The sequence below is a fragment of the Oncorhynchus mykiss genome, chromosome 8, assembly GCF_013265735.2.
Source record: "Oncorhynchus mykiss isolate Arlee chromosome 8, USDA_OmykA_1.1, whole genome shotgun sequence".
NCBI lineage: Eukaryota > Metazoa > Chordata > Actinopteri > Salmoniformes > Salmonidae > Oncorhynchus > Oncorhynchus mykiss.
Genome location: NC_048572.1, coordinates 83306510 through 83329335, shown reverse-complemented (window position 1 = coordinate 83329335; position 22826 = coordinate 83306510). Strand labels below are relative to the sequence as shown.

Sequence of the window (22826 nt, the reverse complement as noted above, 5' to 3'; positions counted from 1 at the left end):
GAGCATTGGGCCAGTAAACAAAAGGTTGGTGGATCGAAAGGTAAAAATGTATCATTCTGCCTAGTGGTTAGAGCATTGGGCCAGTAAACGAAAGGTTGGTGGATCGAAAGGTAAAAATGTGTCATTCTGCCCCTGAACAAGGCCCACTGTTCCTAGGCTGTCATTGTAAATAAGAATGTGTTCTTAACTGACTTGCCTAGTTAAATAAAGATCAAATCAAAAAATTAACTCCAACCACCCGCAGGCCGGATTGGATGGGTATGTATGGGGAAATGTACAGTCATTTTTGAAACCCTTGACCTCTATACAGCAAACAACTGTTTTCACCTTACATTTTGCATAACACATATAGCCTTCAGATTATCTATACGGTTTACTTAATCAATAAGACTTGCTCATAATATGTATTTTATTTTTCGTTACTACGCAGCAGACAAAGAAAAATGTTAAAATAATCTGACAATGTATGCTTTTAACTATAGACACACCATCTTATTCTAGTTTAATTTATTTGTATTTTCATGGGTTTACTTGATAGCCACCTACACAAATAGCTAGCTAGAACAAAGTGTTAATAAGATAAATGCATTTAAAAAGATTAAAAGCAATACAAAATAAGTTCTCCAGTAGGCATCTACTGAGGGAGCTAAGAGCTGTGTTGTCAGTCATTTCCCACATGCACTCAATAATACAATTATTGTGGATAGTCAGATTAATATAATAGTTTGTTTGAAATGTTTACATGCTTTGCAATAGCCAAATCTAACTGCCTGTAGCTCAGGATGTGAAGCAAGGATATGCATATTCTTGTTACCATTTGAAAGGAAACACTTTGAAGTTTGTGGAAATGTGAAATGAATGTAGGAGAATACAACACATTATATCTGGTAAAAGATAACACAAAGAAAAAAGCATGCGTTTTTTATGTATTTATTTTGTACCATCATCTTTGAAATGCAAGAGAAAGGCCATATTGTATTATTCCAGCCCAGGCACATTTTCGATTTTGTCCACTAGATGGCAGCAGTGTACATGCAAAGTTTTAGACTGATCCAATGAACCATCTGTTCAAAATGTTGTATGAAGACTGCCCAAATGTGCTTAATTAGTTTATTAATATTTTTTCAAGTTCATAATTTTGCACTCTCAATAGTATGGTATTATTTAACTGTAATAGCTACTGTTAATTGGACAGTGCAGTTAGATTAACAATAATTTAAGCTTTCTGCCCATATCAGATATGTCTATCTCCTGGGATTTTCTTTGTTACTTACAACCTCATGCTAATCTTATTAGCCTACGTTAGCTCAATCGTCCCGCGGGGGGGGGGGACACCAATCCCATAGAAGATAAACGATTTCCCTAATAATCCTGTTTAGTCGTGAAACTTTTATTAATGCAGAAAATCGTGAATCAAAATAAACGTTCTACCCCAGTGACCATGTAATTTTCTCGAAGCCTATTTGATTCTGAGTTTGTACATATAAAGTTTGCATGTGTAAACTACTTCTGAGATGCAGACTTTCAGTATTTCCGAAACTCACTTAACTCGTGCATAAGAGGGAAGCTTGCGCTACCGGAGCATGAGCAGATCAAATACACAGCTGCAATGCTACTGGAATGCCGATTAAGCTGTTTACGTGTCCTAACAATTTGAAAGAATGCTCAGAAAACCAGGTGTTGTAAATCGATGTATGCTTCCTTTGATTTTGACCTCACGCCAATTGACATAAGCAGAGTAAGGTGTTTACATGTCTTTTTCCATTCTCGGCCTACTGCCATAATCAGTTTAGTATTGAATTATTAGTGTGAAAGTTCAAATACTCAGTCTGGACTCTGTTTCAACCGGTTCGGATGTGGATGCATAAAAATATAATTACTAGAACAGATATTCCCATTGAAGTCAACATTTTGTGATGGGTGGACCGGCGGCCATATTGAGTGTACCAGTCAAATACCCGTGGACTGAGGGGCTTTGTCTATTCTATTAATTCTGTTTCTGTGTGGAAGTTGAACAGAGAGGAGGTGATCGTCATTAGCAACAATATACAGCATGATTTCACAGCGCCTCAGCAATTCATATTTTTTGAGGCAACTGAATAACAGAATGATTAGGTGGTTCTGTGAAGATTAACATGCAATATTGTATAATTATAACAAAGACGTAGGCTTGGTGCTTGTTGGGTAAATCCCACTTGACGTAGAAGTTCACACAATGGACTGCTTAATTGCTGAAGAAAGATCAATGGGTAGAAGAAGAAGAAGAAGTCTGATGATCACTCTTCACATGACGACACACTTCTCCTCAGCCACCTGTTGTATCTCTGTCATGGTGGTCTGGGCTTTGGTCTTCAGCTGGTCCATGTCCATGTTCTGCAGTTGATGTAGCTGTCCTAGTAGTGAGTCATTCACCGCCTCCTCCTCCTCATCCTCATCCACCATCTTGGCTAGGTCCTCAGGGAGATCCAGGTCGTCTCCCGCCATCTTCACCATGGCTTCGTCCTGGCCACTCTGAAAAACAGACACATAGTCACAAATATATACACTGAACAAAAATATGAACACAACATGTAAAGTGTTGGTCCCATGTTTCATGAGATGAAATAAAAGATCCCAGAAATGTTCTATACATCCTTGTTAGTGCGAATTTCTCATTTGCCAAGATAATCCATCCACCTGACAGTTGTGGCATATCCAGAAGCTGATTAAACAGCATGATCATTACATAGGTGCGCCTTGTGCTGGGTCAATAAAAGGCCACTTTTAATGTGCAGTTTTGTCACACAACACAATACCACAGCTGTCTCAAGTTTTGAGGGAACATGCAAATGGCATGCTGACTGCAGGATTGCCCACCAGAGCTGTTGCCAGATCATTTAATGATCGTTTCTCTACCATTAAGCTGACACCAACGTCATTTTCGAGAATGTGGAAATACGTCCAACCGGCCTCACAACCACAGACCCCGTGTAACCACGCCAGCCCAGGACCTCCACATCCAGCTTCTTCAGCTGCGGGATCATCTATGACCAGTCACCTTGAACAGCTGATGAAACCCCCAGTGGGTTCTTGTGATGGTAATCATGTGACATCACAAAGAAGACCCAAAGAAGACCCAATGTGATGAGGTGAGTAAATCTCTGAAATATTTTATGATTTCACCTTTTCACCCTCTAGTAACCTTTATAACAAAAATGCATGTCCTTCAGTACAACATACTTTTAATGCTATTATTTTACAAAAAGCTATATTAAATATGAAAAGTAAGGATAATTTTACTTTATATGGGTGGCCAAGGAACTGCCAGTTAAATGTGTTTATGTATGAAATCCGTCCGTTTTGTCCTTCAGCACAACAAAAGTTTAATGGCATACCACAATGTCACCCGTTATGCTGAATGACATTAGCTTTGTTATGCCATGTTTTCACTCGTTTACAACATTTAATCATGCAATTCATATTTACATGTTGTATGAATACTGAATATGATAATTTTAAACAATTTTATGGCATTTAAGGTATTTCAAGGCACATTATCTTTATACTATAGATGCCATTGTCTAATAAGGAGAGGGACGCAAGGCACAGACAAAAGATTAATGCTAATCCAGTTGCTAGGGAGGAAAGACTAGCCAGAAGAAAAGCAAGGTATTGTTTTCATGGTTTCATGCTACTGTCAGCAACAGAATAGGATAAAATATGATATAAAGCTGGGTGGATAACGCTTAACATTAAGTTGCACTATTACACTGTAGTTAATGTTTTATTGCACTACAGTTAAGATAACTGATGAATTATATTAGTTAATATAATATGACACACACACATACACAATTATGGATTAAACATGGATTATGAATTATATTAGTTTATAGCTGCTTCACATTTGGTGCACTTTATGAAAAATTAAGACAATGCAAGTTTGAATTGAAGTAGTTTGATGGGCATTTTATGTAGCTATTTTGTGTAGGTATCTTGAAATTGCATTTGTGTACCTGCATTGAATTGAAATATACCAGTTACAGTGTAACATTTAATGACTACAACAATAACTATCATAAAATAATTGTGTAATTATGCAACTTAATGCAATGTAAAGTCAAATTATTGTAAATAGATTATTATTAACATTAGCAATGAAATAGTAACAACACATGTTTGAGAGAAAAAGGGGAGAACTATGTTGCTAGTAAAACCCATGTTCTTTACGTGTGTGGCGTATGGGTAATTTCTCTCTCTCTCTCTCTCTCTAGTTTGGAAGAGATCTAAGTTCAGCTAGCCTGCACATTTTAAACATATTATCCTGTTTTTGCTAAAAGACAAATACTATTGCTGCAACTAATAATAGTTCATAGGATCATTATTGTTATTGTTGAAGGATTCACCTTTAATCAATATTTGTGGGCCGTAGTGATATGTGTTATTCATGGTCACAAAATATTGTCACACAGTATAACACCAGTATTTTATATTAAAATACAATAACTTTGTTTTGTTGACTCAGAGAGACAAAAACACATCTCAAAGGATGAAGTGAAAGATATTTTAATAGATTTTAGATTTTTTTTCAGTGTAAGGCAGGAAGTTTTGTGTAAAAAACCTTCAACAAATTTTGAGTTCTACCTGTGACACATCAAATATGTGATTTTCTTGAATATAACTAATATAAAGGCATAGGTGACACTCCAATGAACATAAAAAAGCCTTTTGGGGAATTGTAATTGCAATTCCCCATATATATACATATATATGGCCAGAACTGATTGGTCTCTGACAGTCATGTTTCCATTGTCTACAGGGGATCAACGTGATAATTCGAGGCTAAGGGCTAACTCATGTGTTTTAAGTTTCATGTATCTGAAGTTAGTAGTCAGGCCTACACAGAGTTGATTACGTTACTTTCTAAATCAAATCAAATCAAATTGTATTGGTCACATACATGTGATTCGCAGATTTTATTGCAGGTTTAGCGAAATGCTTGTATTTCTAGCTCCGACAGTGAAGTAATATCTAACAAGTAATATTAGTAAGGAACCTTTTGGATTACCCAAATTCAGTAATATAATCAGATTACTTAGTTACTTTTGGATTACTTTCCCCTTAAGAGGCATTAGAACAACGTCTCCACTTCGCACAAGGGTGCGTGCTCAGCCCCCTCCTGTACTCCCTGTTCACCCATGACTGCGTGGCCATGCACGCCTCCAACTCACTCATCAAGTTTGCAGACGACATAACAGTAGTGGGCTTGATTACCACGACAACGACAATGACAACAACAACGAGACAGCCTACAGGGAGAAGGTGAGGGCACTCGAAGTGTGGTGTCAGGAAAACAACCTCTCACTCAACGTCAATAAAACAAAGGAGATGATCGTGGACTTCAGGAAACAGCAGAGGGAGCACACGCCTAACCACATTGACGGGATAGTAGTGGAGAAGGTGGAAAGTTTTAAGTTCCTCAGCATACACATCACAGACAAACTGAAATGGTCCACCCACACAGACAGTGTGGTGAAGAAGGCTTGTCACCTAAAACCCTGACAAACTCCTATAGATGCACAGTTGAGAGCATCCTGTTGGGCTGTATCCCCGCCAGGTACGGCATCTGCACTGCCCTCAACCACAAGGCTCTCCAGAGGGAGGTGCAGTTTGCACCACGCATCACCGGAGGCTAACTACCTGCCCTCCAGGACACCTACAGCACCGGATGTCACAGGAATGCCAAAAAGACCACCAAAGACAACAACCACCTGAGCCACTGCCTGTTCACCCTGTTACCATCCAGAAGGTGAGGTCAGTATAGGTGCATCAAAGCTGGGCCTGAGAGACTGAAAACAGCTTTAATCTGTTAAACAGCCATCACTAACACGTAACATGTAATCAGTTAGTCACCAACCCTGGGCCGACAGTAAGTCAGCCCTTACCTCAGGTAGGCGGTACTTGTCCCGCAGGCAGGACCTCAGGTTGGCCCTCTCCGCCTTCTTTGTGGCAAACTCCTTGTCCCGCTCCATCCTGCAAGGGGAAAGAAAGTCACTTCGATTTAACTGCCTCAAGTCTGTTAATTCTATAGATATGGAAGCAAACTCACATCAATTAATACATATAAAAACCATAAAGGCTAGGAAATGTTTACTGACAACCTAACCTGACCAGGAGAAACCTTGGGCCCTAGCTAAATCATATATAGGATATGGTCAGGTAGGTGGAGATAGAGATGGTCCTGGCTAGAGATAGGGTTGGGAACAATAGGTTCATGGAATTCCAATGGCGGCCAGGTAGGAAGGGATTATAATGACAGCAAGAACATGACTAAGCAAGATTACAGTATTTGCCTCAATATATTACGCTATTTGAGTATTTAGCATCTTTTGGTGATGTTTTTTTTCTTCTTCATATAAATTGTCCCTCATGTCTTTGATTAGAGGGGGACTAAGGTCAGACTGTATGCAGGTCCTTGGGTTTCCTTTAGGGAAAAGATAGATAGACTTAGAAGCTCTATTTTAACCACGTTTTTCAGTATGGAAGTAGATGTTCCTCCATACCAAGCCAGTGTAGCCTTGAGGGATAGAACTCTGCCTCTGTGACCCAAATCCGTCCTTAAAGTGACAGTCTCTAATTTTGGCTGTAATTTTTTATTGTTAAATATTTAACTTGATTTTTAAGAATATGACTTATAAATACTGTACCTTACTGTACCTTTTGTTCAACATATTTTCTACTCTTCGGTGTGTGTACTGTATTTATACCTGGGATATTACTTTTCAACAAGTTCAAAAATCACTGGAGGACGTCTTCAACAAACGACTTCCCTTAAAAAGTAACTTCTCGTTTTGAATATAGCCTATGTGGCATCGATATGAGTCTGAAACATTTACTCTAGTGTCAAAATTGACTACAAAATGTAAATAGGATAATGTTGGTCAAATAGTCAGTCTCGTCCAAAACTGAGATTTGTGAGATGATACAAAAAGTGTTTGTCACATAATGAAGGGTACCGTAACAGTTTTACTTGGGTTGGGTTTATTTCTATCCTGTCCACATGTCCACAAGAGCACCCAATTAAACCTTTTGGAGCACAGCTGCATGGACCCGATCGTAATGCTCATGGTCAATTTGGTTTGACATTCGATATCCCTTTGGGGGAACGTTAGGGACCAACATTAAATTACACAATGTTTTATAATGTCAATCGCCCCAAATTTCAATGACCTAAACAACTCAAACCAACTACAAATTGTAAAAATACAAATATTGAAAGCATTTAATGAGACAACTAAAAGATGTGCAACATTAAAATATTGTCCCATTTACATTGTGTAATTTCGGTCCCTAACTTGCCCCAGAAATAGGCTATCCAATGTCAAACCAAACCAAACCGATCTACAACTTTTTGAGGATCTGAGGTGCCATGCAAAATCAACTCCTGCGGGGGAAGAGGAACTGTGGCGCCTTCTTCACGGCTGTGCTCGTGTGGACCATATTAAGTAATTAGTGATGTGGACACTGGGGAACTTGAATCTCTCAACCCGCTCCACTAAAACCCTGTCGATGTGGATGAGGGTGCGCTTGCCCGGAGAGGTTGTCGTCCTGGCACCACACTGCCAGGTCAGCATACCTCCTCCCTGTATGCTGTCTCATCGCCGTTGGGGATCTGGCCTACCACTGCCGTGTCATCAGTAAACTTGATGGACCAGGATCCAGTTTGCTGATGACACAACAGTGGTAGGCCTGATCATCGATGAGACGGCCTATAGGGAGGAGGTCAGAGAACTGACAGTGTGGTGCCAGGACAACAACCTCTCCCTCAACGTGAGCAAGACAAAGGAGCAGAACGTAGACTACAGGAAAATATGGGCCAAACAGGCCCCCATTAACATTGATGGGACTGTAGTGGAGCTGGTCAAGAGTTTCAAGTTCCTTGGTGTCCACATTACCAACGAACTACAATGGTCCAAACATACCAAGACAGTTGTGAAGAGGGCACAACAAAACCTTTTCCCCCTCAGGAGACTGAAAAGATTTGGAATGGGTTCCCAGATCCTCAAAAGGTTCTACAGCTGCACCATCGAGAGCATCCTAACCGGTTGCATCACTGCCTGGTATGGCAACTGCTCTGCATCTGACTGTAAGGTGCTACAGAGGGTAGTGCGAACGGCCCAGTACATCATTTGCCATCCAGGACCTATATAATAGGAGGTGTCAGAGGAAAACCCATAAAATTGTTAGAGACTCCAGTCACCCAAGTTATAGACTGTTTTCTCTGCTACCGTACAGCAAGTGGTACCGGAGCGCCAAGTCTAGGACCAAAAGGCTCCTCAACAGCTTCTACCCCCAAGCCATTAGACTGCTGAACAACTTATAAAAATCGCCACTGGAAGATTTACATTGACCCCCCTCCCTTTTGTACACTGCTGCTACTCACTGTTTGTTTGTTACCTATGCAAAGTCACTTCGCCCTCACCTACATGTACAGTACCTCAACTAGCCTGTTCCCCTGCACACTGACTCGGTACCGGTTCCCCTGTATATTGCCTCGTTAATGTTATTGTTATTGTGTTACTTTTTATTATTACTTTTTATTTTAGTCTACTTGGTAAATATTTTCTTCTTCTTGAACTGAACTGTTGGTTGAGGGCTCGTAAGCATTTCACAGTCTACACTTGTTGTATTCGACGCATGTGGCAAATAAAGTTTGATTTGATTTGATATGAGTCATACATGGCCACGCAGTCATTGGTGAACAGGGAGTACAAGAGGGGACTAAACACACACCCCTGAGGGGCTCCAGTGTTGAGGGTGGCAGATGTGTTATTACGGGTTGGAGCATGTGTGGTTACCAGTTGCTGACTCTGGAGCAATTGCAGTGGAGCAGGAAAAGGAAGAGAGGAGGAAGTAAAAGAAGAAGAATGTAAAAGAAGATGAAGAAGAGGTAAAAGAAGAAGAATGTAAAAGAAGATGAAGAGGTAAAAGAAGATGAAGAGGTAAAAGAAGATGAAGAGGTAAAAGAAGATGAAGAGGTAAAAGAAGATGAAGAAGAAGTTAAAGAAGATGACGTAAAATAATAACAAGAAGAAGAACAAGGGTTGCCTGGAACACAGCGCTGGTCAGTTATTACACCAGAATTGCATTATCTTACTAGAGAGTTATTGGAGGGACTAGCATCGACATGTTGCAGTGGTGACGCCACCTGTCGGAAGACAGTAACCCAGATCCTAATCTCCCTGACCCCTGCCTGGCCTGGCTTACATGAGCCTAATGAGCTACAGCCCCCAGTCATTACAATAAGCCATCCTGCCTGGAGACTACAGCCTACAGTTTTTATTTCTGCCTTTCACTGACATCACCTGAGCCTCACACCCACAACCACACACACACACACACACACACACACACACACACACACACACACACACACACACACACACACACACACACACACACACACACACACACACACACACACTTGCTCTCATGCACACCAACACGTAACACCATGTGCCTGTCGTTCTGCTCTACCCGCCCCTCTGTGAGAGACAGACACTCGTGGCTTGACAGGCAGCTAGTGTTGAAATTAGGCTAATCACTAAACCACTCAACCAGTGTTTATATGATACACAGCAGGGCTTTATATACCTCTTATACACCTCTACTCTGTGTAGAAGATGTCAGACACATGATGTGGTACTGTGTTAGTTATCAGACATAATGTGGTACTGTGTTAGTTATCAGACATAATGTGGTACTGTGTTAGTTATCAGACACTGTCACGGCTTCCACCGAAGTTGGTCCCTCACCTTGTTCGGGTGGCGTTCGGCGGTTGAAGTCACAGACTTTCTAGCCATCGTTGATCCTCTTTTCATTTTCCTTTGGTTTTGTCTTGTAACACACCTGGTTTCAATCTCATCAATTACATGTTGTGTATTTAACCCTCTGTTCCCCCTCATGTGTTTTTCGGTGATTGTTATTTGTAAGTGTTTGTGCATGTTTGTCCTGGCCTGCATAGGGTATTGTACCCATTTGTTATATTTGTAATGTTGCCCGGTGAGTTTTTGTTTAATAAACTACGCTGCTGGAAACACAGTTTTCTCTCCTGCGTCTGACTTCTCTGCCGCCAGTACTCACCCCCCTTACAGAGACACTCTGTGGTACTGTGTTAGTTATCAGACATGATGTGGTACTGTGTTAGTTATCAGACATAATGTGGTACTGTGTTAGTTATCAGACTGTAATGCCACTACCTCTGCTGCTCTTAGACAGACCCCTGAAAGATGGTTGTGACTTTAACATTGACACACTCTACACTCATGTTATGAAGCTAGAAAGGTCTCAGAGTTGTAGTAGATGTTATTGTCTGTAGCATCAAAATGTTTTGCTGGTAAATTAGGCCAGCTAGCACCTTTTGCATTATTAATTTAGGCCAGCTAGCACTTTGTACATTATTCATTTAGGCCAGCTAGCACCTTTTGCTTTAATCATTTAGGCCAGCTAGCACCTTTTGCTTTAATCATTTAGGCCAGCTAGGAACTTTAGCGTTATTCATTTAGGACAGCTAGCACCTTTTGTATTAATTATTTAGGCCAGCTAGCACCTCTTGGATTGATCATTTAGGCCAGCTAGCACCTTTTCATTATTCATTTAGGACAGCTAGCACCTTTTCATTATTAATTTAGGCCAGCTAGCACATTTTTCATTATTTATTTGGGCCAGCTAGTAACTTTTTCATTATTCATTTAGGCCAGTTAGCACCTTTTCATTGTTCATTTAGGCCAGCTAGCACCTTTTTCATTATTTATTTGGGCCAGCTAGTAACTTTTTCATTATTCATTTAGGCCAGTTAGCACCTTTTCATTATTCATTTAGGCCAGTTAGCACCTTTTCATTGTTCATTTAGGCCAGCTAGCACCTTTTTCATTATTTATTTGGGCCAGCTAGTAACTTTTTCATTATTCATTTAGGCCAGCTAGCACCTTTTTCATTATTTATTTGGGCCAGCTAGTAACTTTTTCATTATTCATTTAGGCCAGCTTGCACCTTTTGCGTTATTAATTTTGGCCAGCTAGTACTTTTTCAGTTATTCATTTAGGCCAGCTAGTACCTTTTCAGTTATTCATTTAGGCCAGCTAGCACCTTTTCAGTTATTCATTTAGGCCAGCTAGTACTTTTTCAGTTATTCATTTAGGCCAGCTAGTACCTTTTCAGTTATTCATTTAGGCCAGCTAGTACCTTTTCAGTTATTCATTTAGGCCAGCTAGTACCTTTTCAGTTATTCATTTAGGCCAGCTAGTACCCTTTCAGTTATTCATTTAGGCCAGCTAGTACCTTTTTTCATTAAAGTTCTGAAAGGTTACTGGAAGTAGCGAGTTCAAAATCATGTCACGTTAGCGTGAAACAAATCTTCTGTTTTCATTATATGATATCACTTTTCCTCAGCTTCTGTCTTCTTGTCCACAGTTGTTTTCTAATTGTAATCTGGTGGTTACTAGTTACCTGTACAAAATTATAATCAATAACGTAACTTTTGGATTACCCAAAACTCAGTAACATAATCTGATTACTTTCCCGTTAACTTTTAATTACTTTCCCCAGAAGAGCCATTAGAAGACTACAAAAAAAAGGATCCATCAAACACATTTGATGTGCCATCACAGTGGTCTCTGACTTGTGGTCAGATTTGCTCAGGTGGAACTTAAACGTGCGCCTTTTTTTTCAATTCAGGAATTGAATGTCGTTGAGAAAACAGAAAACATGTCATGATGTATTGTTTTTTTCTCGCAAAACATCCTTTGTGAATTTAAAAGTAATCCAAGAAGTAATTACCTAGTTTTTCAAAGTTTGGGTGGTCACATAACTGATGACATGTGATCAGCCACTCCCAAACCCTGCCGTCCGGTATGTTCATATAGCATGTAAAAACATACGTCTTGAAACATAAATATTTTTTGACTAGTTCCACTGACTTGCCTCATCTGCTAATCTGCTATTGTGAGAAAATTAGCCATCCCTCATATTAGCCTAAATCTGGATTTAGGTTCAGATATAAAGACACATTGGTACACTTTGCTCTTTGGGGTTTTAGCTAGGGTTAAGGGGTAATGAATTGGTACACTTTGCTCTTTGGGGGTTTTAACTAGGGTTAAGGGGTAATGAATTGGTACACTTTGCTCTTTGGGGGTTTTAACTAGGGTTAAGGGGTAATGAATTGGTACACTTTGCTCTTTGGGGTTTTAGCTAGGGTTAAGGGGTAATGAATTGGTACACTTTGCTCTTTGGGGGTTTTAGCTAGGGTTAAGGGGTCATGAATTGGTACACTTTGACCTTTGGGGGTTTTAACTAGGGTTAAGGGGTAATGAATTTATCGTGAATTTGTCAAAACACTATGCAAGTAGAACTTGATCAGTTGATTAATTGATTGATTGGTTACTCACTTCTCCTCTATAAGCTGTCGCTGGTAGTCCTCAAACTCCTCTCTGGACATTCCTTTAGACTCAGGGGTCTCCTTCACATCGCCTGCTGGCACCTCAACCTCTCCTCCTCCTCCTCCAGTCATATCCTTCAACTTACTCCCCAACATGGCCTTCATCATGAACGACATCCTGGACCAACTGATGAGCTACGGAACTACAGCGGAGCACTACATGGGAAGGGGAAGGCAGCAGGTTGTTAGAAAGAGGCCCACAACTGCCTCAAATGTAGAGTGAGAGAAGTAGCTAAATCAAGTTTTAAGAAAATAATTCCACAATGTTGACCTGCTCAGTGCAAAAATAAGTTTTTTTGATTTGAAGAGTTTAAGAAGAGCTGGGATGATGTTGTTGTTCTGTAGAGTATAACTTTCCCTGGTGTCACCATAAGCTGTTGTCTGTCAAGGTGAGGGGATCTGGGTGTCTATGTATTCTGTCTGGAGTAAAACCGCTCAAGAGATTAGCTTATTACAGGTAGCCTACTGACCAGTACTGACCAGGAGCTGGCCAGCCAGACCTCACAACTGGAACGCACACAAAGTCAGACGACGTGGACCTCACAGACACAGTCAGACTACCTGAACCCCACACATACAGTCAGACTACCTGAACCCCACACACAAAGTCAGACTACCTGAACCCCACACACACAGTCAGACTACCTGAACCCCCCACACACAGTCAGACTTACCTGAACCCCACACACACAGTCAGACTACCTGAACCCCACATACACAGTCAGACTACCTAAACCCCACATACACAGTCAGACTACCTGAACCCCACACACACAGTCAGACTACCTGAACCCCACATACACAGTCAGACTACCTGAACCCTACACACACACAGTCAGACTACCTGAACCCCCACACACACAGTCAGACTACCTGAACACCACACACACACAGTCAGACTACCTGAACCTCACACACACAGTTAGACTACCTGAACCCCACATACACAGTCAGACTACCTGAACCCCACACACACAGTCAGACTACCTGAACCCCACACACACAGTCAGACTACCTGAACCCCACATACACAGTTAGACTACCTGAGCCCCACACACACAGTTAGACTACCTGAACCTCACACACACAGTCAGACTACCTGAACCCCACACACACAGTCAGACTACCTGAACCTCACACACACAGTCAGACTACCTGAACCCCACATACATAGTCAGACTACCTGAACCCCACACACACCAGGTCCAGTGGTTCTTTGGGAAGGGGGATGGTTCTATGTGGAACCATACTGACTAAAATAATCCTTTCAGCCCTTCAATGGTTCTTTGGAGTTCAGAATAGGGTTCGTTCTTCTTTTAATGGTAATTACAATGGGGCAGTGGCTAATTATAATATTTTAGGGCGTGGTTTGCTCACAGCTCTTTTTTTGCAACCATTAGTGAGTCATTCCAGTTTATGGAATCTGTTGACCAGTGATGGTGTCTTGTGAAAGACTCACATACTGTATGTCCTTGTGTCAAAATGAGAACAGTTGACTAAATTAGTGATTCTCAATTCTCTCCAGAGACTCCCAGTGGTTCCAGAGCTAGCACACCTGATTCAACTTGTCAATTAACACAACAATACCGCCTAAGGAATAATAAACTCTGTATGGTATCTTCACAAGGATCTACAAAGAACCATTGAGATTACCAAAGGTTCTTTATAAACTCCGCAAAAAAAGAAATGTCCCTTTTTCAGATCCCTGTCTTTCAAAGATAATTCTTAAAAATCCAAATAACTTCACAGATCTTCATTGTAACAGCTTTAAACACTGTTTTCCATGCTTGTTCAATGAACCATAAACAATTAATGAACATGCACCTGTGGAACGGTCGTTAAGACGCGAACAGCTTACAGACGGTAGGCAATTAAGGTCACAATTATGAAGACTTAGGACACTAAAGAGGCCTTTCTACTCACTCTGAAAAACACCAAAAGAAAAATGCCCAGGGTCCCTGCTCATCTGCGAGAACGTGCCACAGGCATGCTCCAATGAGGCATGAGGACTGCAGATGCGGCCAGGGCAATAAATTGCAATGTCCGTACTGTGAGACACCTAAGATAGCGCTACAGGGAGACAGGACGAACAGCGTCCTTGCAGTGGCAGACCACGTGTAACAACACCTGCACAGGATCGGTACATCCAAATATCACACCTTCAGGACAGGTACAGGATGTCAACAACAATTGCCCGAGTTACACCAGGAACGCACAATCCCTCCATCAGTGCTCAGACTGTCCGCAATAGGCTGAGAGAGGCTGGACTGAGGGCTTGTAGGCCTGTTGTAAGGCAGGCCTACAAGTCCTCACCAGGACCTACATGTCCTCACCAGACATCACCGGCAACAACGTCGCCTATGGGCACAAACCCACCGTCGCTGGACCAGACAGGACTGGCAAAAAGTGCTCTTCACTGACGAGAATCGGTTGTGTCTAACCAGGGGTGATGGTCGATTAACGTTTATCGTCGAAGTAATGAGCGTTACACCGAGGACTGTACTCTGGAGCGTGATCGATTTGGAGATGGAGGGTCCGTCTGGGACGGTGTGTCACAGCATCATCGGACTGAGCTTGTTGTCATTGTAGATAATCTCAACGCTGTGCATTACAGGGAAGACCTCCTTCCTCATGTGGTACCCTTTCTGCAGCCTCATCCTGACATGACCCTCCAGCATGACAATGCCACCAGCCATTCTGCTCGTTCTGTGTTTGTGTTCCTGCAAGACAGGAATGTCAGTGTCCTGCCATGGCCAGCGAAGAGCACGGATCTCAATCCCATTGAGCACGTCTAGGACCTGTTGGATTGGAGGATGAGGGCTAGGGCCATTCTGCCCAGAAATGTCCAGGAACTTGCAGGTGCCTTGATAGTGAGAGGACGTTGCTTTTTTTGCGGAGTTTAGAACCATTCTCCATAAAGGTTCTATAAAGAACCATAAAGAGTTGAAAGTATTCAGACCCATTGACTTATTCCACATTTTGTTACTTTACAGCCTTATTTCTAAAATGGATTGAATACTTTTTCCCCCTCATCAATCTACACACAATACCCCATAATGACATCACAATACCCCATAATGACATCAAAATACCCCATAATGACATCACAATACCCCATAATGACATCACAATACCCCATAATGACTTCACAATACCCCATAACGACTTCACAATACCCCATAATGACACCACAATACCCCATAACGAAGCAAAAACAGGTTTTTAGAGTTTTAAAAAAATATTTATAGAAAATATCAAACTGAAATATCAAAATATCAAATTTGCATAAGTATTCATACTCTTTCCTCTGTAATTTGTTGAAGCACCTTTGGCAGCGATTACAGCGATTACAGCTACAAGCTTGGTACACCTGTATTTGGTGAGTTTCACCCATTCTTCTTTGCAAATCCTCTCAAACGCTGTCAGCTCAATTTTCAGGTCTCTCCAGAGATGTTATATACGGTTCAAGTCCGCGCTCTAGCTGGGCCATTCAAGGACATTCAGAGACTTGTCTCGAAGCCAGGCCTGCATTATCTTGGCTGTGTGCTTAGGATCGTTGTCCTGTTGGAAGATGAAACTTCGCCCCCGTCTGAAGTCCCGAGTGCTCTGGAGCAGGTTTTCATCAAGGATTTATTTTGTTTATCTTTCCCCCGATCCTGACTAGATCTCCCAGTCCCTACCACTGAAAAACATGTCAGCAGCATGATACTGCCACCACCATTCTTCACCGTAGGGATGGTGCCAGGTTTCCTCCAGATGTGGCCCTTGGCATTCAGGCCAAATAGTTCAACTTGGTTTCATCAAACCAGATTATCTTGTTTCTCATGGTCTGAGAGTCTTTAGGTGCCTTTTGGAAAACTCCTAGTGGGCTCACATGTGCCTTTTACTGAGGAGTGGCTTCCGTCTGGCCACTCTACCAGAGATGGTTGTCCTTCTGGAACTTCCTCCCTTCTCCCCATAGGAACTCTAGAGCTCTATCAGAGTGCCCATCAGGTTCTTGGTCACCTCACTGACCAAGGCCCTTCTCCCCAGATTGCTCAGTTTGGCCGGGCGGCCAGCTCTACGAAGAGTCTTGGTGGTTCAAAACTTCTTCCATTTAAGAATGATGGAGGCCACTGTTCTTGGGGATCTTCAATGCTGCAGATTTTTGTTGATATCCTTCGCTAGATCTGTTACTCGACACAATCATGTCTTAGAGCGCTGCGACAATTCCTTCGACTTTATTGCTTGGATGCTCTGACATGCACTGTCAACTGTGGGACCTTATATAGACAGCTTTCCAAATCCTGTCCAATCAATTGAACTTACCACAGCTGGACTACAATAAAGTTGTAGAAATATCTCAAGGATGATCAATGGAAACAGGATGCACCTGAGGTCAATTTCGAGTCCCATAGCAAAGGGTCTGAATACTTATGTGAATAAGGTATTTCTGTTTTTTATTTTTAATAACCTGTTTTCGCTTTGTCATTGTGTGGTTTTGTGTGTAGATGGATGAGGGAAATAAATAATTTGATACATTTTAGAATAAGGGGTCTGTACATACAGTGTACATACATACACCTTAGCCAAATACATTTTAACTCAATTCCTGACATTTAATCCTAGTACAAATTCCCTGTCTAAGGTCAGTTAGGATCACCACTTTATTTTAAGAATGTGAAATGTCAGAATAATAGTAGAGAGAATTATTTATTTTATATTTTATTTCTTTCATCACATTCCCAGTGGGTCAGAAGTTTACATACACTCAATTAGTATTAGTACACTCACCCCCCTTACAGAGACACTCTGTGGTACTGTGTTAGTTATCAGACATGATGTGGTACTGTGTTAGTTATCAGACATAATGTGGTACTGTGTTAGTTATCAGACTGTAATGCCACTACCTCTGCTGCTCTTAGACAGACCCCTGAAAGATGGTTGTGACTTTAACATTGACACACTCTACACTCATGTTATGAAGCTAGAAAGGTCTCAGAGTTGTAGTAGATGTTATTGTCTGTAGCATCAAAATGTTTTGCTGGTAAATTAGGCCAGCTAGCACCTTTTGCATTATTAATTTAGGCCAGCTAGCACTTTGTACATTATTCATTTAGGCCAGCTAGCACCTTTTGCTTTAATCATTTAGGCCAGCTAGCACCTTTTGCTTTAATCATTTAGGCCAGCTAGGAACTTTAGCGTTATTCATTTAGGACAGCTAGCACCTTTTGTATTAATTATTTAGGCCAGCTAGCACCTCTTGGATTGATCATTTAGGCCAGCTAGCACCTTTTCATTATTCATTTAGGACAGCTAGCACCTTTTCATTATTAATTTAGGCCAGCTAGCACATTTTTCATTATTTATTTGGGCCAGCTAGTAACTTTTTCATTATTCATTTAGGCCAGTTAGCACCTTTTCATTGTTCATTTAGGCCAGCTAGCACCTTTTTCATTATTTATTTGGGCCAGCTAGTAACTTTTTCATTATTCATTTAGGCCAGTTAGCACCTTTTCATTATTCATTTAGGCCAGTTAGCACCTTTTCATTGTTCATTTAGGCCAGCTAGCACCTTTTTCATTATTTATTTGGGCCAGCTAGTAACTTTTTCATTATTCATTTAGGCCAGCTAGCACCTTTTTCATTATTTATTTGGGCCAGCTAGTAACTTTTTCATTATTCATTTAGGCCAGCTTGCACCTTTTGCGTTATTAATTTTGGCCAGCTAGTACTTTTTCAGTTATTCATTTAGGCCAGCTAGTACCTTTTCAGTTATTCATTTAGGCCAGCTAGCACCTTTTCAGTTATTCATTTAGGCCAGCTAGTACTTTTTCAGTTATTCATTTAGGCCAGCTAGTACCTTTTCAGTTATTCATTTAGGCCAGCTAGTACCTTTTCAGTTATTCATTTAGGCCAGCTAGTACCTTTTCAGTTATTCATTTAGGCCAGCTAGTACCCTTTCAGTTATTCATTTAGGCCAGCTAGTACCTTTTTTCATTAAAGTTCTGAAAGGTTACTGGAAGTAGCGAGTTCAAAATCATGTCACGTTAGCGTGAAACAAATCTTCTGTTTTCATTATATGATATCACTTTTCCTCAGCTTCTGTCTTCTTGTCCACAGTTGTTTTCTAATTGTAATCTGGTGGTTACTAGTTACCTGTACAAAATTATAATCAATAACGTAACTTTTGGATTACCCAAAACTCAGTAACATAATCTGATTACTTTCCCGTTAACTTTTAATTACTTTCCCCAGAAGAGCCATTAGAAGACTACAAAAAAAAGGATCCATCAAACACATTTGATGTGCCATCACAGTGGTCTCTGACTTGTGGTCAGATTTGCTCAGGTGGAACTTAAACGTGCGCCTTTTTTTTCAATTCAGGAATTGAATGTCGTTGAGAAAACAGAAAACATGTCATGATGTATTGTTTTTTTCTCGCAAAACATCCTTTGTGAATTTAAAAGTAATCCAAGAAGTAATTACCTAGTTTTTCAAAGTTTGGGTGGTCACATAACTGATGACATGTGATCAGCCACTCCCAAACCCTGCCGTCCGGTATGTTCATATAGCATGTAAAAACATACGTCTTGAAACATAAATATTTTTTGACTAGTTCCACTGACTTGCCTCATCTGCTAATCTGCTATTGTGAGAAAATTAGCCATCCCTCATATTAGCCTAAATCTGGATTTAGGTTCAGATATAAAGACACATTGGTACACTTTGCTCTTTGGGGTTTTAGCTAGGGTTAAGGGGTAATGAATTGGTACACTTTGCTCTTTGGGGGTTTTAACTAGGGTTAAGGGGTAATGAATTGGTACACTTTGCTCTTTGGGGGTTTTAACTAGGGTTAAGGGGTAATGAATTGGTACACTTTGCTCTTTGGGGTTTTAGCTAGGGTTAAGGGGTAATGAATTGGTACACTTTGCTCTTTGGGGGTTTTAGCTAGGGTTAAGGGGTCATGAATTGGTACACTTTGACCTTTGGGGGTTTTAACTAGGGTTAAGGGGTAATGAATTTATCGTGAATTTGTCAAAACACTATGCAAGTAGAACTTGATCAGTTGATTAATTGATTGATTGGTTACTCACTTCTCCTCTATAAGCTGTCGCTGGTAGTCCTCAAACTCCTCTCTGGACATTCCTTTAGACTCAGGGGTCTCCTTCACATCGCCTGCTGGCACCTCAACCTCTCCTCCTCCTCCTCCAGTCATATCCTTCAACTTACTCCCCAACATGGCCTTCATCATGAACGACATCCTGGACCAACTGATGAGCTACGGAACTACAGCGGAGCACTACATGGGAAGGGGAAGGCAGCAGGTTGTTAGAAAGAGGCCCACAACTGCCTCAAATGTAGAGTGAGAGAAGTAGCTAAATCAAGTTTTAAGAAAATAATTCCACAATGTTGACCTGCTCAGTGCAAAAATAAGTTTTTTTGATTTGAAGAGTTTAAGAAGAGCTGGGATGATGTTGTTGTTCTGTAGAGTATAACTTTCCCTGGTGTCACCATAAGCTGTTGTCTGTCAAGGTGAGGGGATCTGGGTGTCTATGTATTCTGTCTGGAGTAAAACCGCTCAAGAGATTAGCTTATTACAGGTAGCCTACTGACCAGTACTGACCAGGAGCTGGCCAGCCAGACCTCACAACTGGAACGCACACAAAGTCAGACGACGTGGACCTCACAGACACAGTCAGACTACCTGAACCCCACACATACAGTCAGACTACCTGAACCCCACACACAAAGTCAGACTACCTGAACCCCACACACACAGTCAGACTACCTGAACCCCCCACACACAGTCAGACTTACCTGAACCCCACACACACAGTCAGACTACCTGAACCCCACATACACAGTCAGACTACCTAAACCCCACATACACAGTCAGACTACCTGAACCCCACACACACAGTCAGACTACCTGAACCCCACATACACAGTCAGACTACCTGAACCCTACACACACACAGTCAGACTACCTGAACCCCCACACACACAGTCAGACTACCTGAACACCACACACACACAGTCAGACTACCTGAACCTCACACACACAGTTAGACTACCTGAACCCCACATACACAGTCAGACTACCTGAACCCCACACACACAGTCAGACTACCTGAACCCCACACACACAGTCAGACTACCTGAACCCCACATACACAGTTAGACTACCTGAGCCCCACACACACAGTTAGACTACCTGAACCTCACACACACAGTCAGACTACCTGAACCCCACACACACAGTCAGACTACCTGAACCTCACACACACAGTCAGACTACCTGAACCCCACATACATAGTCAGACTACCTGAACCCCACACACACCAGGTCCAGTGGTTCTTTGGGAAGGGGGATGGTTCTATGTGGAACCATACTGACTAAAATAATCCTTTCAGCCCTTCAATGGTTCTTTGGAGTTCAGAATAGGGTTCGTTCTTCTTTTAATGGTAATTACAATGGGGCAGTGGCTAATTATAATATTTTAGGGCGTGGTTTGCTCACAGCTCTTTTTTTGCAACCATTAGTGAGTCATTCCAGTTTATGGAATCTGTTGACCAGTGATGGTGTCTTGTGAAAGACTCACATACTGTATGTCCTTGTGTCAAAATGAGAACAGTTGACTAAATTAGTGATTCTCAATTCTCTCCAGAGACTCCCAGTGGTTCCAGAGCTAGCACACCTGATTCAACTTGTCAATTAACACAACAATACCGCCTAAGGAATAATAAACTCTGTATGGTATCTTCACAAGGATCTACAAAGAACCATTGAGATTACCAAAGGTTCTTTATAAACTCCGCAAAAAAAGAAATGTCCCTTTTTCAGATCCCTGTCTTTCAAAGATAATTCTTAAAAATCCAAATAACTTCACAGATCTTCATTGTAACAGCTTTAAACACTGTTTTCCATGCTTGTTCAATGAACCATAAACAATTAATGAACATGCACCTGTGGAACGGTCGTTAAGACGCGAACAGCTTACAGACGGTAGGCAATTAAGGTCACAATTATGAAGACTTAGGACACTAAAGAGGCCTTTCTACTCACTCTGAAAAACACCAAAAGAAAAATGCCCAGGGTCCCTGCTCATCTGCGAGAACGTGCCACAGGCATGCTCCAATGAGGCATGAGGACTGCAGATGCGGCCAGGGCAATAAATTGCAATGTCCGTACTGTGAGACACCTAAGATAGCGCTACAGGGAGACAGGACGAACAGCGTCCTTGCAGTGGCAGACCACGTGTAACAACACCTGCACAGGATCGGTACATCCAAATATCACACCTTCAGGACAGGTACAGGATGTCAACAACAATTGCCCGAGTTACACCAGGAACGCACAATCCCTCCATCAGTGCTCAGACTGTCCGCAATAGGCTGAGAGAGGCTGGACTGAGGGCTTGTAGGCCTGTTGTAAGGCAGGCCTACAAGTCCTCACCAGGACCTACATGTCCTCACCAGACATCACCGGCAACAACGTCGCCTATGGGCACAAACCCACCGTCGCTGGACCAGACAGGACTGGCAAAAAGTGCTCTTCACTGACGAGAATCGGTTGTGTCTAACCAGGGGTGATGGTCGATTAACGTTTATCGTCGAAGTAATGAGCGTTACACCGAGGACTGTACTCTGGAGCGTGATCGATTTGGAGATGGAGGGTCCGTCTGGGACGGTGTGTCACAGCATCATCGGACTGAGCTTGTTGTCATTGTAGATAATCTCAACGCTGTGCATTACAGGGAAGACCTCCTTCCTCATGTGGTACCCTTTCTGCAGCCTCATCCTGACATGACCCTCCAGCATGACAATGCCACCAGCCATTCTGCTCGTTCTGTGTTTGTGTTCCTGCAAGACAGGAATGTCAGTGTCCTGCCATGGCCAGCGAAGAGCACGGATCTCAATCCCATTGAGCACGTCTAGGACCTGTTGGATTGGAGGATGAGGGCTAGGGCCATTCTGCCCAGAAATGTCCAGGAACTTGCAGGTGCCTTGATAGTGAGAGGACGTTGCTTTTTTTGCGGAGTTTAGAACCATTCTCCATAAAGGTTCTATAAAGAACCATAAAGAGTTGAAAGTATTCAGACCCATTGACTTATTCCACATTTTGTTACTTTACAGCCTTATTTCTAAAATGGATTGAATACTTTTTCCCCCTCATCAATCTACACACAATACCCCATAATGACATCACAATACCCCATAATGACATCAAAATACCCCATAATGACATCACAATACCCCATAATGACATCACAATACCCCATAATGACTTCACAATACCCCATAACGACTTCACAATACCCCATAATGACACCACAATACCCCATAACGAAGCAAAAACAGGTTTTTA

At 41.7% G+C, this 22826-nt stretch overlaps 1 protein-coding gene across 1 annotated transcript; it reads right to left on the bottom strand.

The window, feature by feature from the left end:
- Nucleotides 1-1285: 1285 nt before the first annotated feature.
- Nucleotides 1286-12592, bottom strand: cplx4c (complexin 4c). Its single transcript, XM_036986862.1, has 3 exons — nt 12426-12592; nt 5925-6012; nt 1286-2511 (listed from the first exon to the last, which is right to left on the bottom strand). Exons 1-3 carry the CDS (start codon nt 12590-12592, stop codon nt 2284-2286), a joined length of 483 nt encoding a protein of 160 aa, XP_036842757.1. The 3' UTR covers nt 1286-2283.
- Nucleotides 12593-22826: the final 10234 nt, after the last annotated feature.

What these genes read in the sequence shown, in the direction of transcription:
- cplx4c (XM_036986862.1), bottom strand. Translation starts at nt 12,592, where the DNA reads ATGTCGTTCATGATGAAGGCCATGTTGGGGAGTAAGTTGAAGGATATG. An exon ending in CGACAGCTTATAGAGGAGAA is followed by an intron (nt 6,013 to 12,425) that starts GTGAGTAACCAA and finishes TTCCCCTTGCAG; the next exon opens with GATGGAGCGGGACAAGGAGT. An exon ending in ACAAGTACCGCCTACCTGAG is followed by an intron (nt 2,512 to 5,924) that starts GTAAGGGCTGAC and finishes TCTGTTTTTCAG; the next exon opens with AGTGGCCAGGACGAAGCCAT.